The 19,023-nt window shown below is 44.5% G+C and overlaps 1 protein-coding gene across 3 annotated transcripts in view; it reads left to right on the top strand.

The window, feature by feature from the left end:
* The first annotated feature begins 10,133 nt into the window (after window positions 1-10,133).
* The window catches only part of NKAIN3 (sodium/potassium transporting ATPase interacting 3), a 422,524-nt gene continuing 413,634 nt past the window's right edge, over window positions 10,134-19,023 (top strand). For all 3 annotated transcript variants that reach the window (XM_059673089.1, XM_059673090.1, XM_059673088.1), the window contains exon 1: window positions 10,134-10,491. In XM_059673089.1, coding sequence (XP_059529072.1) covers window positions 10,438-10,491 — 54 coding nt within the window. In that variant the 5' untranslated portion in view covers window positions 10,134-10,437. The remainder of the gene's footprint in view (window positions 10,492-19,023) is intronic.

Raw genomic sequence — 19,023 nt, 5'->3', positions numbered from 1 at the left:
CATTTCAACAAGCTCTAGGCGGTCATTTGGAGCATGAAACCCTCCTTGGACAGGGACACAGGGCAAAAGTTCTGGAAGCAAGTGTTTGTTTAACCACATGCATAGCTTTTTGGATTAGCCTTCTCAGTGATTCCCATTTTCGCTCAGCACATCTCCTCTCCCCAGCACTGTCCATCTTCCTGTCCATTTATCCAACAAGCATGTATGAAGGAGCAGAGCAGGCAGGAGCAGAGCAAGCACACAGAATGCCCAGGACTGCTGCTGTGACAAACGTGGAAGGACTCCTGAAAGATTCTGACATAAATGCCTGTCCTTTGGGGTTATAATTCTGTATTTGAAATGAATATTCTCAACTATTTTTAAAAGTATTTTAATCTCCCTATCTAATGTGATTCATGGATGTGACAAATTTCCCCATGTTCTTGTGAGTATCCCCTCTTCCTTTTCTATAAGAATAGAAGGAAACAAGGCATGGTATTTATAGAGTTTAATAGTAAATTTCTTCTCACAGCTTCAAAGAAGTAGCAAAAATTAAATTCTTTGTTACTTATCCTATATAATAAAAGGTTAATATGCAAATAGACCGAACAGCAGAACAAATGAACAACTGGTCACTATGACATGAGCTGACCACCAGGAGGGGCACGTGGAACATGGTGGCGTCAGCAGCAGGCGGCAGAGCATGGAACATGGCGGGCATTGGTCGTGGTGGGATGGTGGAGCAGGTGAGCGGGGGTGCCAGACCAAAGTGGGGCACCGGTAGCTGTCATCAGGGAGAGCCTCTGGTGGTTACTGAAAATTCTTTGCTCCCACATGCCATGGTCCCACCTGGCACTCGCACCTGCTGCTGACGCCCAGCACCGGCCCTGATCGCTTGGTGCCATCAGCAGGCACGAGTGACAGCTGCCGGCCCTGATCACCCCTCAGGGCTTCTTCACCTTTCCCTGCTCCTGAGGGGCGATCAGGGCAGCAGCCCCCACTTGCACCCGCTGCTAGCACCAGCCCCAATTGCTCCGTGCCATCAGAGGGTGCGAGCAGGGCTGGCACCATCAGTGCATGAGAGCGGTGACTGGAGCGGGTCTGCCAACAGACAGGGGACCAGGAGCTGCGGCGGGAGGGGCCAGGCAGGGGTGTGGAGGATGTGCCAAGACCCACCCCTGTGCCCACTACAGCCTCGCCACCCACAGTTCCTTTCAAGGTGCACGAATTCATGCACTGGACCCCTAGTTAAGTCATAATATGTAAGAACAGCTATCATGGAGTAAAGTTCTTTTATGCCTATTGAAAAATCTCAATTCATAAGCAGAGAACTTACATCACTGGAGAAATAGTATATGGTGATATTAGTAGGGCTAAAAAAGGTATAAAAAGCACTTCAACATCTTAAAAAAATATAGCCAACAGTAACATCTACATGCCAGAAATGTAGGGAAAAAAACACCTTTTAGACATATGAAGTAGTAAATATACTATTCAAAGTTAACCTTGGCTCTCATTGCTATAGACTATATGAAGAATATAATTATTTTAGCTTTAAATTATATTAGCTAATGATTAGAGTGAATAAACTGGTCATATAATATTTGGTAATGTGGCCCATTTTAATTTTTTTTAAATTCTTTATTAGTTAAGGTATTACAAATGTGTCCTCATCTCCCCATTAACCCCCACCCCCCACCCCCATTTTAATTTTAATAATGTGATGAAACAATGAATTCTGGTTGAAAGGAAAAATAATTGAGCAACCCGCCTCCTACAGAGGCTCCTACAGCCTACATTGATGTTGGAAAGATACCGAGTACTCATGTTTTGGCTTCTGCCTTCCAATGCCCCCTGTAGCAAGTCCCCGGATAAATGCTGGGAATCTATCTAAAGTCATATCTCTTGGAACATGATAGGGGAAATGACTGATCTGTTCCATGCACTTAATCATTAGGTTTTCCTGTATTGAGTAGAGGACTAGTATGCACCATTGTTTCCTTTGGGGCTGGTAGAACATCCAAAAAATACAGATGTCTAGGCCCTAAAAGAATCAGAGTGGGAGGGTTTTGTTTCTGTAATGCTGTGTAACAAACTCTGCTAAAAAGCTCAGTGGCTTACAAACATTTATTTCTTGCTCACAAGTGGACAAGCTGGTGGTGGCTCAGCTGGGCTGGGCTGGGCTTGGGTTCAGGTCTGCTCCCCAAGTCTCTCATTCTAGGACACAGAATGAAGGAAGAGCAGCCACCCGGGGCCCCCTCTTTTCATGGCAGATGGTAGAAGCATAAGGTGAACAAAAATAAGCGACGCCCCTTAAAGCCCCTGTTTTAAACCGACCGACCCTCACTTCTGCCCACATTCCATTGGTCAAAGCTTATCACGTGACGGAGGGCAAGGTCAGTGAGATTCCGCTGTATACTCTGCCTCAGGAAACAGGATCACTTGGGGGTTGGTGCTGAGGGACTAGACTAAGTGTAGCAAACTTTACAGGTGATTCTTATGAAGTCAGTCCTGCACCTGTTTGGTGCCACTAGAGAACATAAGAGGAAAGTGGGCCCCATTCTTTTGGTAGCTCCACAAATATGTGCTGTCACTACTACACACTGTCCAAAGATGGGAAATGTTAGTAGAGCTCCCGTGATACAATAATAGACAAAAATTAAGAGTGGAGGGAAACAAGCAAAGGGGCATCTTATGCAAACTGAGGATGAGCACATCAGGGAAGGCTTCTCAGAGGAGGCAACATCTGAGCTCAGTTGCCATGATGGGTGGATGTTTTCTAGAGAAGGGAAGTGTACGGAGGAGAGGGAATATGCTAGGTGGAGGAGATTATAGGACAAAATGAGGTGTTTAAAAGCAGCATATTTCATTTGACAGAGTGCTGTCCAAATCCTCTTCTGTTTCCTCTTGGTCCTAGAGCTAGATCGCTTTTTCCAGCCTCCCTTGCACTTGGGTGTGGTCCATGTGGCAGAGTATGGGTCAAACAATAAGCCAGAATCATGTCATCTTTTCAGGTCTGGCTCTTAAAATCCTCCCACATGCACACCTAAATTCTCTCACCCTTTCCCCTTCAATCGACCAAATGTTAGGAGGGAGGCGCTGAGTCGCCAGATGATCACGTGGAATCTTTCCCCATCATAGGAATGTTTGTGTGAGGGAGACATAAAATTTTATTGCACAAAGCCACTGAGATTTAGGATTTGTTTGTTATAGCAGCTAATGTAATTACTTGCCTTAACGAATATAGTTTACATGTGTTTTGCTGATGGTAAGCAATGGCAATGAGGCAGAAAAAGAGACAACAGTCCCTGACAAGCTGAGCAAGTCACTTATTCTAGACACCTCTGTGGTTATACTGAGAACCAAGTGAATTAAAAAATATTCTTGCAAATTAGAACTATACATCTGGGCCAAGCATTAATGTTAAGGCATGGTGTATGCGGCAAAGCCTGCCCGCCAAGCAGTCATGGACAGCATGAATTAATGGCACAAGAACCATGACAGCATTGTTCTTATGGCAGCTTTTTTTTTGTTTGTTTCTAATGTGCTTTGACATGTGCTCCCAAAGGTTCGAGTTTAACTGGAGGTGGGACGGGCCTCTCCCTCCATCTTTCAACCTTGGAAGTGTCTGTCATCCAAGGAGAAGGAAGAAAACCCAGCTCATTAATCAGTGTGTCATCACATGACTGGAATTAACAGTAAAGCAGTCAGACCTCTGGGTTGACTGGATAGCAAGTATCACAGGTGTCGGTTTCTGCTTCCATTTCAAAGTAAGACACCATCTGGAAGCTGTTCTTCCTGCCAAAGGGAGTAGAGACATGAGGGCTCCCCTTTCCTTTTTAAAATGAGGACCCAGACAGAGCACTGAGCTCTGCAAACAGAGAAATAGGCCATCATTGGCTAGTCAAGGGGCTGATGAGAGGCAAGCTAGAGATAGCCCTTGTCAGGAACAACTTTTTCTGAATGTAGGAAGGATAACTTGGTATTGAAAATAGATTTTTGAGCAACATACAAGTAGACACTGAGAATATTTGGCATATGAGTAGAGTAAGAGTCTTGACTCATGCTGGAAGAGAAAGGTGCCACAAAAACAGAGTTAGTGCTTCTTCCAGTCACCTCTTGCTAGGAGTTCTCCTCATCCTTAGTGAACATGAAATGGGAAATGCATGCCAGCCCTCCCACTGTATAAAATTTCTCCTACGTGGCATGATCCTTGGGTTGGAGATCATGAGTTACATGCGGTTTTGATCCTCTGTTGTGGGCTAAGTCACATCCGCTAATCTTTTTTGTCATCTTTATAAAATCTGGATTTAAAGACTCCTTCCAGTTGTTTTCACGCATAAAAAATGGGTTGAAATCCTATTGGGTGTTTCTTCAAGATGCTGGCACCAAGCATAGAAGAGCTGGTGAGAATGACCATGTCTTAGTTTGGACTTTTATGGACCAGACCCCGAGACAAGAATTCAATTGAGCAGTTTGGGAAGGGATCCCTGGAAACCACCATAGAGGGGTGTAGACATGAAACCAGGAAGTGGAATGGCCAGTAAAAGGTGGATTATGGGACAAATGACCCTGGTGGGCCACCAAAGATGGGGAACTCCAGAAGTGGTATGTTATATGCACCTCTAAGTCATCTCCCCCAGGATCCAGGCAGCTGGGGCACTTATATACCAACTCCTCGCAGTGGGGATTCCACAGTTGCTCCTGGGAAGTGGCTAATTCTTCAGAACAGCAGCCTGACCTGCATGGGAAACACAGGTGCTGCCAGGAGGGAGCTGGGCCCACATGCACTGAAATGATACTGGCAAAGGGATGTGAGTGGGACAGCCGGAGCAGCGACTACAACCCCCTGATGGATGTTGTCTTAACAAGGCTTCTTCTAGACTGGAGGTGCTGCTTGGGAAACCACTCTGTCCCACTCTGCCTACACACACCAGGGCCTGTTTGCTGGTACTCAGGGTTGTTCATAACCCGAAATTGGATTTCTATACCCTTTATTTGTTATTTTAATCAATTAATTTATTTATTAGTATTTTTCTCTTTTTATTGATTTTTTTGGGGTGACACTGGTTAATAAAATTATCCAGGTTTTAGGTGCACAATTCCACAGCACATTATCTGTACACTGTATTATATGTTCACCATCCCTAGTCAAGTTTTCCATCACCATTCATCCCTCCTTTATCCCTCTCCTCTACTTCCTCCCAACCACCTTCCCCCAGCAATCACCACCCTGTTGTCCTTGTCCATGAGTTTTTTTTCTTTTTTGCTCAGTCCCTCCACTCCATCCCCAACCTGGCCCCTAAGCTCCCTCCTCACCTATGGCAGTGGTTCTCAACCTTCCTAATGCTGTGACACTTTCATACAGTTCCTCATGTTGTGGTGACCCCAACCACAAAATTATTTTCGTTGCTACTTCATAACTGTAATTTTGCTACTGTTATGAATCGTAATGTAAATATCTGATATGCAGGATGTATTTTCATTGTTCGCGACCCACAGGTTGAGAACCTCTGGCTAGTGGCTTAGCTAGACCCCTAACAATTGGCAGCAACGAAGAAAGTAAGAGCAGCTGTCAGCCTGTTCTCTATGAGTCTGTCTCTGCTTTTCTTGTTAAGTATGACATATGAAAACCTGAGCTATATTTACAACAGTATTCCAAATCTGTCAGTTCCCTACCACTGTTCAGTATATGCACCCTATGGAGGTAATACAGGCAACCTAAGAGGAAAGGACACTGCCGAATGCCTGTGCTCTCCTGTGGTGAGTTACCTCTTTTTCAGATGATTCCATGGCCTTACTGAGGGCACATCTGGGATCTAGTAAATGCAAAGGGAATCGATAGCTTTTGGCCTCAAGTGCCGCTTCTGATTTTCAAGACTGCCTCAGAACATCACAGTGACATTTACAAATGACTACTCGTCTTCCCTCACTAGCAATTCATTTCTTTATTTTCCCATTCAGAAATATAAAAGGAAATTGTATGGTCGTACACTAGTCAATGGTTGTTTAAACTTCTCTAGATTTCTGGAATAAACTCTGGGAAAGGGGGGAGGCATGTTCATTGTGAAATGTAGCTTGTGTCACTAGTTTTAAAAATGATACCGAATTTTTGGGCTAGAACCCAGATTCTTTGTCCTGTGGAATCGAAGAATGAATCCACAGACAGAAAGCGGTATAGCAAAGATGGAGATTTATTGAAGAACAAGTACAGACTCCCACGTAGGGAGCGGGAAGAGTCCCACAGAACTGACTCCCAAGTAGGGAAGGGGAAAGGGTCCCACTGAGTTCTTTTTCCCTGTGGCTTATACAGGCTGTAGTTCCTGTGTCCTGATATCCCCTCTGATTGGTCAATACTCCCCTTCAATTGGTTCCTAAGGCCCTCCTCCCTCAAAGTCCTTCCATTCCTCTGGGCTTTCTTCTTTTCCATCTGAATGAAGAGCTTCCTTCTCTTTATTTTGTAAATATGGACCTTTCCTGGCTACTTCCGGTTCCCTTGTCTTATGGAGATGTAAGTGCACCTGGCTTCCTTGTGTTATGGACATATACCTTCTCCCAGTCTGCAGTCCTGTGCTTTTCCATGGACCCCAATTCTAAAAAAACCCTAAGCCTGCCTATGTTACCCCAAAATTCATGCTTCAAAAATAAAACAAATTATATTTTTGTGCATTGGTATAATTTGGGAGGATTTTCTATGCATATTAAAATAACATTAATGAATAAAAACCCATCATGCATATATAAAATAGTTTGCTCCATATCATCCTGAGCTTTGTTAGAGTTTACGTTTTCTACAGCCAAGGGAATGGCCAGCGATATGCTAGAGAGGAAAGCTTACCCTGACCCTGTGGGCAAGGTCCAGATTTTCCCAGTTTTGCCTGTTGGTAGGCACCCAGGGCCTTTGCCCTGGTCCTTGCTCTGCTCAAGTCTGTCTAACTGCCTACCACACAACCATACATCAGATTGACTGTTCTACTTAGATTATTATTTCCTCCTTAATCAACTTTTCCAAACCCTTCCCTGACCCCATTCTTTCCATTACTCTGTCATTTTCTACTCTTTCTCCCCCAAAGACAGGTAATCCTCTTTTAAATATTCCCTTCCCCTCACAGGAAGATAAATCAATGACAGCACTTGGTGCCAACCTCTTTCAGAGTGGGCTCTACTTTATTGGTGCCTCTGCTCTCCCAACCCACCTCCAAGCCCTTGAAGGGAGAGGAGGAAGTAATTAGTTTACCTTTGCAAACCTGGCAACCAGCATAGCCCTTAACATAACAAAGAAATGAAGCAAGTAAGAAATTTTTGAGGGCAAGGTGGAGAAAGGAAGGGAAACCAAGAAGAATAGATGAAGATTTTTTAGTTCAGGATGCAGTTCGAATTCGAAAATGAGAATAAGAGATTGCAGAGACAAAAAAAAAAAAAGGTAGCTTCGTACAATGTCCAGAGTTGTTACTAGTATTGTGTTATCCTTGCTTCTTCCTTCCTCCTCTTTTTGAAAGCCAAGTGCATTTTCAACTGACACATTATACAAGGAAGAAGCTGCAATCTGGGTCTATCAGTTGAGGGGCAGTGGGAAAGGGACAAGTATAGGAGGACCTTCCTCCAGCCCAGAAATCACCACACTGACTCTGGAGGAGGGATGGAGGCAGATTACCACCCACTTCCCATGGGGCAATTGGGTGGGAGTGTAGGTGTTACTGGTGTCCTAACTTGCAGAGGCAGCAGGGTGAATGTGTCCATCAAGGAGCTCTTGAGTCAGGTTACCTGCCTTAGCATTCCTCTTCACCCATTGAATAGCCTTGGTGTCCCTGTCCCCATTTCCTACATCTTTTGGCTGGGGATGCTCACAGCACCCAGTTTATAGGCTGTTGGGAGGATTAAATAAAGTGAATACATATGAAACACGCAGCGCCGACTGGTCTCTGGCAAGGACCCAGTGCATGTTAGCTGCAAACTTTGGCACTTCTTAAATAAATACATAATTTAAATGATGAAAGAAAAGTATATTGGGGTAAACTTATATAATGTAGAGGGAAGGAAGGGTCATCGTGTTTATTATTATCATTCATCACCATCTCTGGAGATGAGGCTGCACTAATCTCTGGAAGTTGTAGATGCTAGTAGTCGTGTTCATGTCCTCTCCCTCTTCAGCTGTCAGAGGGGTGCAAGGTCTCAAGCTTCCTGCACTGTCCTTTTCTATATGCTCAATTATTTGTTTGTGTGGGTCTATGGTTTTCTATTGTTTTCATCCATCATGAAGGTTTTGGTTATGTTCTTGTGTGGAAAAGAAGCAAGCCCCCATAAACCCTTGCTCATTCCTTAAAGGCTGGGTAAAAAAAAAGGGGGTGGGGTGGGGTGGGGGGGGGCAGGGGAGCTTCTGACTCCATTTTTCCCCTCTCCCATGTCATGGACAGAGGGGGAGGGGAGCCTAACCAGTGAATGTTCTTGACACAAATCCTGAGATTATTTGTGTCCTACCAGGATTTCAAAGAAATCATGCAAGGGTTTTTCTGAGAACTCTATTTTAAGTTATAATAAACATATGTTCTGGAGAAAAAAACAAAAAAAAACAAAACACCAGTTCAGAAAAACCCAATTAATTGCCAAACAAATAAAAACAGAACTCCCTTTCATGCCTGAGGGATGGCTGGAGCAGTTTCCATGTATGGAGAGAATGTTTTAAAAACGCAAAGCTCTCTTGCCTTTTCTTACTAACCTACCACTAGGACCCAGGAGGGCAGCAGTGGGCTAGAAACGGGGTTTCTGTGCTAAGTTCTGAGACAAATGGCCAGAAGGCTTGTCCCTGCTCCTAGCGTGCTGAGCTACTTGCTGAGTTCCACCCAGTACAACGAATGAACCCCGGGAACCTGACATTGAGCCCTGATAAAATGCCATCGCCTGCACACCTCCTCCGCTCTGTTCTTCACTCTCCACGACCAGGTCTTATGCCCAAGCTCTTTCCAAACAATTAAATGCCCTCTGGGAAGAAGTCTTATTTATCCGCATCCCGGAAACATTTTCCATTCGTCGAAAAAGCCACGAATCCTCTTCTTTCTCGCCTTTTCTTCTTTCACGCCTGGTGGCAATTTCAAAGAGCCTTTAGTAGAGAACCTAAGCCAGGTCCCGCCGCGGCGGTATCCGGTCCGCCCCCCCCTCCCCCCCCCCCCCCCCCCCCCCAGCCGGCGCATCTTTGCCGCAGCGCCTCTCTTCAAACCAACTCGGTCCAACTTTCCCTCCCAGACCACGGGGGCGCCCTCCGGGAAACTGATGGCGGTAGGAGTGTCCCTAGCCCGGCCCGGAGCCCCCAGAGCTGCGCGCCCGGCGCCGGGAGGGGCGGACTCGCCTGCAAGACGCCCGCCGCCCCTCTGCGGCCGCCGGCGCACGGAGCCCCGCGTCCTCCGCTGCCCGCCTCTGGGTCCTTCGCCCCCCCCCGGACCCCAAGATCTCAACTCCCACCCTCTTCGCCCCTGGGGCAGCTCAGCAAAGCCCCGTCCCCTCCTTTGCACGTTCCTCCGACCACCCTCCCAACACCCAGAAACACCCCCGCGGGAAAGCCCTGCTCGGGTCCCCCCAGTTACGTCGGCGGCCGGGGGTCACCACCGGGCACCCTACTTGACTCATTCATAGTCATTTTCTATTGTTGAGTTTATTGGGGTGACATTGGTTAATAAAATGATGTAGGCTTCAGGTGTACAATTCTACAATACATCATCTGTAAATTGTATTGTGTTCACCACAAGTCTCCTTCCATCACCATTTATCCCCCACCCCCCTTTACCCTCTTCTACCTCCCTCCACTCTCGTCCCCTCCGGTAATCACCATCCCGTTTGTCTGTGTCTCCGAGTTGTTTTTTCTTAATCCCTTCATTCTCATTCATATTCATTCTCTCTCTCTCTCTCTCTCTCTCTCTCTCTCTCTCTCTCTCTCTCTCTCTCTCTCTCTCTCTCTCTCTCCCAAGACTCCTACCCAGACAGGCCGATCCTCTTCGGTGGCACTCCCTTTCATTCATTCATTCACACACACACACACACACACACACACACACACACACACACACACACACACACACACGCACACACACACACGCACTCCCCAGCGCAGACAGCCCACTCCACTTTCCAGACGCCCACCTCCTCCACTCCCCTCCCCTGCACAGACTTCCACCCACTCACCATCTGTGCCTCCCTCCCGCCCCGCCAGGCTCCCCCTCCCCAAGAAGCGGACCGGCACCGAGGGACGCAGGGACCCCCGCCAGACGCTCGGGTCGCGCACGCCGTCCCGACCTCTGCCCGCCCCGCCGGGAAACTAACAAAGGCGGCGCGCGGCGGCCGCGGGGAGGGAGCCTGCGCCCGGCCGGCCCGCGAGCCCCGGCGGCGGGGGCGGCTCGGGAGTCGGAAGGCGGCGGCGCCGGAAGCCGCGGATCTCGGGGCGCGCGCCGCTCGGACGCCGCGGGCACCATGGGCTGCTGCACCGGGCGCTGCTCGCTCATCTGCCTCTGCGCGCTGCAGCTGGTGAGTGCCCCGCGCCCCCACCCTGCCCGGCCGCTCCGGGCGCTCCCGCCGGCCCGCACCCTGCCCGCCACTCTGCCTGGCACTGCCCTGCCGCCGCGGGCACTCACGGTGTCGCGCCCGCCCCGAGGGAGGGCTCGGTGGTCCTTTAGGTCCCGTGCGCCGGGGTTCACCGCGCCCCCGCCGGGTGTCGCCACGAGATCCGGAGGCGCGGGGTGGGGAGGGGGTGGGGGGTGAACGGTTTCCCGCTCCCGGGTGGCACCGCTGGCGTGAGCGCCCGCCGCATCCCTGCTGAAGTTTCTCGGGGCTCGGGGCTCTTTCTTTGGGGGTTATTCGCCGTGCCGCTGTTTCCTGGGGAGGTGCCTGGGAATGTCCGCGTTCCGCAGCTCCAACTCCTGGCCCAGAGCGAGGTGGTTCTGACCTCCCTCCGGTGGGAAAGTGGTGCCTGAGGACTCTCCGGTCTCCGGGAAGGAGGGCTGGCTGGGTGTGTTTAAAAGAAAGTATTTCAGCCCCTGCCCTTCCTATTTCGCCTTCGATTTTGCTGAAATGCTGCACGTTTAGAAAGCGACAGACTGACAGCTGTCACTAGGGAGAGAGCAGAGTGAAAGGCTCGGGTGGCGCGGTGGCGAGAGGAGAGGAAAAAGTGCTTTCATTGTGGAGCGAATGCTTTTCTTAACATGTGTCCTGGTGGGACCCAGGCCGGCCCTGTGGTCTATTCCGTTGTCACTGGAGGTCAAGGCCACAGACCTTCTGTGTCAGACTTTCCTGTGTGAGAGATTAATAGACATCTCCCTTTCCTTACCCTTAAGACAGACTCTGTAGATGCTCCGCTAAGCTTTCTTCAAAGTGTCGTTTGCTTTTTAAAGTCACAAGCATTTTTTTTTTTTAAGAGCAAGAGGGGAAACACTTTTCAGGGATCGTTAATAAGTAATGCAAGACATAAACCTAGACATAAAATTATCTTCTTCCTTTAATAGTTAGTCCTTGATCCCATGGATGTTGTAAAAGGTTTCACTTACCCCGGCCTCAGTGTTCTGCTCTCCCATAAAAGCCTCAAATTAGATGTGCTCTTCACAGTTTACTTAACATGTGCACAATTTATGTATTTATAGATTTGAAATCTGTGGCTACTTTTCTTTAAATCTAAGGCACAGTTCCTTCTGTCCTGTTCAATAGGACATATTCTATAGAGTTTTCTTGAAAAATAATTTTAAGTCTCACTTGAACAGGAATGTTTTTTTCTTTCAAAAGAAAAGGCCAGAGGATAATTTATACTTTGGTTATAAGAAATGGACATGGCTTATAAGTGGAAAAAACTGAATAAATATTTAGTCAACCTTTGACTATGCAAGATTGTAGATAGACACATTGGATTGTATAATCTACAATAATATAATTTTTGCCATTTTATATCATTGGAGGGTAAGAGTTTTTAATGCAGTGGTTTTATCAATCTAATTATGATTTCCTTAGTTGGTGTTGTAATATGTGTGATGATAATGTGTTTGGGGTTCCATCTCTTAGCTTGAAATGCGCCCAGTTTCCACATATACCTTCTTAGTTGCTACAAACACATCTTACTCTTTAAAGCTTGTCTCAAAATTCCACTTTCTCTATGAAATCTTCTGTGGTGCTCCAGGCAAAATCAATCACTCCTTTCTCTGAAATCGCATAGCACTTTGCTTTTCCCTCTGTCAGAATACACTTCATTCCCTTACATTATTTTATTATATACACGTGTCTCTCATCATTAGGATGTAAATAACCTGAGGCTAAGGATCAACCATTATTCATCTTTGCAAACCCTGCAAGTCCTTAGGAGAACTCATATTAGGATGTGGAATGGAACAAAGTGGCTGAATTTATGATCGTAATTAACATTTGCAACCCATATAAAGTTTTTGTATAAACACGATTATATTTTACTCCTAAAATTATCCTCTGATGAAGGCCCCCATTCCATAGCTGGCAGATGAGGCAGGTGATACTCAGAGGTAAAAACTTTTCCAAATCAGTAGTTTTTGTATGGTAGAGACAGTAAGGGGATAGTAAACACTTAATAATTGGATATCAAACAAAGCATGTATGCATATATTACATTATTATATAACATATCATATATATGATACGTAGCACTCATATGGACAAATAATAATAAAATATGTAATATTCTTAACTGTAAATCCTATGTAGCCAGTTAATTCTGAAAGAATCCTTTTGCTGAATTTGATGAACTCCTTGGTTCTGTAGTTCTGACATGAATGCTGATTAATATGTTTATTTACTATGAAGAGTAACAGGGATGTTAAAAAAAGGAAGCTAGCATTGGAACTTCACTCTATCAATGACATGATGATGGGTTGCAACCTTGGAAACTTTCCCTGCTGAAATTGGAAACTGCCCCCCTTCATGGAGGGCAAGGGGAGATGAGAGAGAGGCGGACCACTCAGATGGCAGGTAGCAGGTTCAGTAAGCAAGGGGACTTACATAGAAGCAGCTGTAAGATGAACTGATTTCTGAAGCCCTACCCCTACTGGAATCTTTAAAGTTTACATAGAGGCCTTAATGGGGTTCAGTCACATATACCTTCCAGATGGTCTCAACAACACATTGTTCTCTCAAGGCTTTGTCCTTGAAATGGCTCCTACTGTGAGCACAGTGGGCAGAATGGATATTCCAAGGACAGGACAGGGTGAGGAGCCTCTGATTGTCCTGGTGCTGCTCCAGGGTCACCTGGAGGTCATGTCCTTTTGATGACCTTTTCCAATACCTGAGCAGATTCTTTGCTGAATTGAGTAAGTTTTAAATACTGGAAAATTATTTAGTTATTTTTTTGTATGCTATTGCCAATAATGGCATGACACATTTTAGGTTTAATATGCATTATTAGAGAGAAATTCTCCATTGCTTTCTTTAATTCTTGACAATCGACAAAACTATGTTACACCCTGATTTTTAACATTTGCCAATTTCTTTGGTATAAATACTCCCACCGTGCCAAGTCAAAGTACACCATTACACCACTGCCTAGTATTTTCATCACACAGATAAAACAGGCATAAGTAACCTTAAAAGCATCAAGTAAAACACAGTAAAATAATTAGGAAGGGATATATCTTAAATATTTAGTACATCTTTTTTAATATGATTTACTTAAGTTTAAGTTTATAGTATTTCTTTTTAAATAATGGATGTGTTTATGAACTGGCTTACAAATTCCTAAAATTTTAACTGACTCCTGGAGCCAGTAGAGCAGTGGTTCTCAACCTTGGCTGCACATTAGAATCACCTGGGAATCTTTTTAAGATCCTGATTTCTGGGCCTCATCCTCCGGAAATTCTGTTTCTTTGTTATGGGGTGGGGCCACAACATGAGTAACAAAGAAACAGAATTTCCGGAGGATGAGGCCCAGAAATCAGGATTTTTAAAAGATTCCCAGGTGATTCTACTGTGCAGCCAAGGTTGAGAACCACTGCAGTAGAGCCTGCTCTGGCTTACCACGGGGTGGGGCTGGCAGATCTAGTGTTCTTTCCATTGGAGTCAGCTGTCTTTCCCCCACCTTTCATGTTTTTTTTCTGCTCCCACGAACTGATGGAAGAAGGAGGTGATGAAGGACTAAATAAGTGTGGGTGTTGAGAGAGGAATGGTTCTCACAGAACACTTTTGCGGAAGAGAGTTCATGCTAATGACGAGGAGTGACAGTGCAGGTCATTGAAAGAGGGCACATCCACCTCTTCTCAAAGTTAAAGAAACAAAGGAAAAGTTCTTGTGATCTCATTCACATTTCACCCAAACAACCCTCCAGGGTGAAGCATCATATTGGCAAATATCATTGGAGAGAAGTTATCCTTTTGGGCTAGTGTATTTGGATGAGCTTCGGTTTGAAATTTCAGTCATCTTCCCGCGTTCTCCAATTCACTGCTCTGGCCACCTCCCATCACTACCTTTTCTCCATGCTTCTATCTCTGGGCAAATTAGTGTGTTTTCCTCAGATTTTGCATTCACGGATTTAATTCTGCTAGATGAATTTAAAGAGAAAGTGAAAAGCATGAATGCACGCCCATAGAGAACTGTGCAAAGGAAATCCTTCACAATTCCTCACGGTGTAACAGATTCATTAAGTCATCCAAGAACTTTTGAATAGATTTTTGTAAGGATACTTTTGTTTTTGAATAATGTGTAATTTTATTATATATGTGTGATATGGAAATAAAAAGAAATACCTGACCATACGCTTTTTAGTAAATTAGCTTTAGTTGCCACATTGAAATGAGTCTCAATTGCATGTTTTTAAAGTCTGAAATGTACCCCAATGTCCTTCCAGAAGTCATTTTTTTAAAATATATTTTATTGTTTTTTTACAGAGAGGAAGGGAGAGGAATAGAGAGTTAGAAACATTGATGAGAGAGAAACATCGATCAGCTGCCTCCTGCACACCCCCCACTGGGGATGTGCCCACAACCCAGGTACATGCCCTTGACCAGAATCGAAGCCGGACCCTTCAGTCCGCAGGTCGACGCTCTATCCACTGAGCAAAACCGGTGCTGGCCAAAGTCACTTTTTACAGTGGTCTCAGTGATGTGCTGAACTAAGGTTGTTAGAGATTATTCCCATAGAGTTTAGACATCTTCTTGACGCCACACAGGTCAGACTCTAAGAAGCATTCAACCACATTTTGTCCCTGGGTGTTGTTTTCCCGAGGAGCTCTATCTCATCTTGCATCACGTCATGGAAAGGTGACAGCCACACTCCTATTAGAACTAATTCTACAGAAACAGAAACCTTTAAAAGATTTGTGGAAAACAAGCTGCTTTTAACACATGGATGAGCTGTAAGTTTTATTTGAGAGCACATCCTCTCAAATTAAAGAAAACTAGTCATTGTTTTTTTTCTCACAGTGAAAATCACAGCGACTTATCTTTCTGTCTATAACCAGAGGTTCTCAACCTGTGGGTCGCGACCCCTTTGGCGGTCGAACGACCCTTTCACAGGGGTCGCCTAAGACCATCCTGCATATCAGATATTTACATGACGATTCGTAACAGTAGCAACATTACAGTTATGAAGTAGCAACAAAAATAATTTTATGGTTGGGTCACAACATGAGGAACTGTATTTAAAGGGCCAGAAGGTTGAGAACCACTGGCTATACCATATTCAAACCATCTTGTGACCACCTGTGGCACTATAATGCTGAGATAAAGAGTTGACAGGTGTGTGAATGATGGTGGTGTAGTTGTGGTAACATGTTTTTAAACTAAGTTTTATGAAATGTACCATTCACCTGTCACAGATAGCTGGCAGTGGATACCTAAATACATTTCTTTTACTGTTTAGATATGTGTATTGATACTTTTGCTTTAACATGTTTTGAATTTTAATATCTCTTTTCTCCTACGCAATATAATTCTTAATTTAATTTCCATATTTTTCTAGTATATTTAAATGTTTTGGTTCATCTCATAAGACTCAGAAAAAGTTAGGGAAATTAAAATTATGGATAATAATGAAACTTTAGTTATGATGTGACTGGTGTTGAAATCCTTATAATATTCTACAAATACAGATCCATTTACAGCTGTCTTTTTACTTAAGTGTACATTCAGAGTATTGAATTTGCCTAGGAATTATTATATTCTTATGGCCTTGTTGCAGATTGAATTGTGTCCCCTTCACCCGGAAGTTCTTACTAGGGGTTATGACTTTCTTATGTTGAAGTCCTAACCCCTAGGAACTAAAATCTGGCCTTATTTAGAAAAAAGGGTCCTAGCAGATGTAATTGGTTAGGAGGTTAAGATGAGCTTATACTAGAGTAGGGTGGGTCCTAGTCCAGTATGATGGGTGTTTTTATATAAAGGGGAAATTTAGATACATAGGTATGTACACAGGAAGGGCACCATAAGAAGACGAAGGCAGAGATCAGGGTGGTGCTTCTATAAGCCAAGGAGAACCAAAGATTGCCAGCCAACCACTAGAAGGTAGGTGAGAGACGTGGAACCGATTCTCACAGCCCTCGAAGGAACCAACCCTGCCAACGCCTTGGTATTAGACTTCTGGCCCCCCAGAACCATGAGACAATAAATTTCCATGGTTTAAGCTACTCACTTTGTGGTACATTGTGATGATAGCCTTGGTGAACTAATACAGATTTGGATTTTTTATTTCACAGTAGACTAATCACATATTTTTATGTGTTTATTTCTTTGTTTGTGCTATTGATTTCTTTTACTGGATTTTAAGTCCCAAAGGGCAAAGTCTCTGATTTGCTCATGGAATCTTCCTCATACCCTTCAAAGGGTAAGCACTTAATGCATATTAGGAGAATAAATTAATGCATAAATGAATAGCTAAACTTTGAGTGATTTTACATGCCAGTCATTGTACGAGGTACTTTATATCTATGAAATCATGTAGTTCTCAGAACCATTCATCTTAGAGATTCAGAAATTGAGGCAAAGAGTGTTTTAGTAACATGCCCAAGATCACACAGCTGGGAAATTATGGAATCGGGGTTCATATTTGAGTCTTCATTGTCTTTACTGTGTTCTGTGCTTTCTGTACTTGAAATAACGAACAACATTCAATAAATATTCATAGAGGCCCTGAGCACTGGGGGTACAGGTGTGAGCTACTCAGTTGCAGACCTGCTCTTAGGCAGTTTATAGCTGAAGGCAGAAGGGCTGTCGATAATTGCGTAAACAAAAATTATCTAATTACAACTGTTGCTAAGTATTACTAAGGAGATGAAATCATCAAACACTCAAAGAAGTTGGGAGGGATCTTCTTAGATAGGGTGGCCAGGAAGCCTTCCTAGAAATTAGAAGCTGAGTCTGAAAGAATGACCAGGAGTCAGCATGCAAAGAGAGGGGAACCATTCCAAGCAAGAGAAATAAAATGTGCAAAACTTCCAGCTTTAAAAGAGCTTGGGATGTTCTAGAAGTGACAGGAGTCTGGGCTGCCCAGGGTGGAGAGAGAGAGAGAGAGAGAGAGAGAGAGAGAGAGAGAGAGAGAGAGAGAGAGAGAGAGAATTCAGTGAGATGGTATTGGACATGTGCAGTGGCACTGGATTTCATACAAAGAGCAATCTGAACCCACTGGAACATTTAAAGAGGCATGGTATCTTCTGTGTTTCAAGATACTCTCCTTGCTGAGTAGAGAATAGATGAGAGGGAAACGAGAGGAAATGGGAGACAGGATGCTCTTCTGTTATTCTGAATGAGAGATAATATGAGTCAGACACATACATAGCAGCAGATAGGGGAAAGGGTGAAGGTGAGACATGATTTAGGAGCAGAAAGCCTGGGACTGGCTGAGGGGTTGACCTACACATCTTGCATAACAGAATTCAGTTGTGGTACTTTATTCTGAAAGTGGGAAAGTCGGGTGCTGTGGGTGTGGAGGTGCAGCAGAAGTGTTCGTTTGGAGATAAAAAGGTTCAGTTTTATTATTATTATTTTTAAATATATTTTTATTGATTTCAGAGAGGAAGGGAGAGGTAGAGAGAAATACAAACATCAATGATGAGAGAGAATCATTGATTGGCTGCCTCCTGCACGACCCCCACTTGGGATTGAGCCCGCAACCCAGGCATGTGCCTGGACCAGAATCAAACCTGGGACCCTTCAGCCCGCAGGCCTACACTCTATCCACTAAGCCAAACCATGTTGGGCAAGGTTCTGTTTCAGACACTTTAAGATTCTGATACATGAGGTCAAGTAGCTGTCAGGTATATGAACTTGGAACTCAGAGGACAAGATTTGATTGAATACTCAGAATCGGGAATCATGAGCAATATTAGCATTTAAAGCCCTAGATGAGGTCACCTCAAGAGAGAGTGTAAAGGTAGATGAGAACAAGTCTGAAAACAGGACTCAAAGTTTTGAATGTTAGTTTTATGGAGACTATTTGGCAAATACTTGGTAATGTTGAAGTGGACATGCTTTCTGAGGTGCATAAAAAATTCATGCTTTTAACCCAATCAATACTAATTGGTTTTAATGTGTAAATTGTCACGAGTTTACAACAGAATATAACATTAGACTAAAAGATAACATTTTATCAAGGATTAATATTCAAAATGCCAATTAAATGGAAGTGCAAGCCAATGACACATAGCACTGTGTCCAATTTACATTTTTGATATATCTTGCAAAGATACTAAAATAAAATGGGAGGTAGCCCTAAATACTCTTAAAAGAACATTCTTACTTTGGCCTAAACCAGTGGTTGGCAAACTGCAGCTCGTGAGCCACATGTGGCTGTTTGGCCCCTTGAGTGTGGCTCTTCCACAAAATACCACGTGTGGGTGCGCATGTACAGTGCGATTGAAACTTCGTGGCCCATGCGCAGAAGTCAGTTTTCGGCCTGGGCGAGTCTATTTTGAAGAAGTACTGTTGATATTTGGCTCTGTTGACTAATGAGTTTGCCGACCACTGGCCTAGACCTAGGTAAAGTACTGGAGAACATATATTTTAAAATTCTGGTGAAAGCATTGAGTCGTACTCAATGACAGAAGCTTGGGAAGATGAAACATTT

This window comes from Myotis daubentonii, chromosome 17 (genome assembly GCF_963259705.1).
Source record: "Myotis daubentonii chromosome 17, mMyoDau2.1, whole genome shotgun sequence".
In the NCBI taxonomy this organism is placed as follows: Eukaryota; Metazoa; Chordata; class Mammalia; order Chiroptera; family Vespertilionidae; genus Myotis; species Myotis daubentonii.
This window is presented reverse-complemented; position numbering and strand designations above follow the sequence as displayed.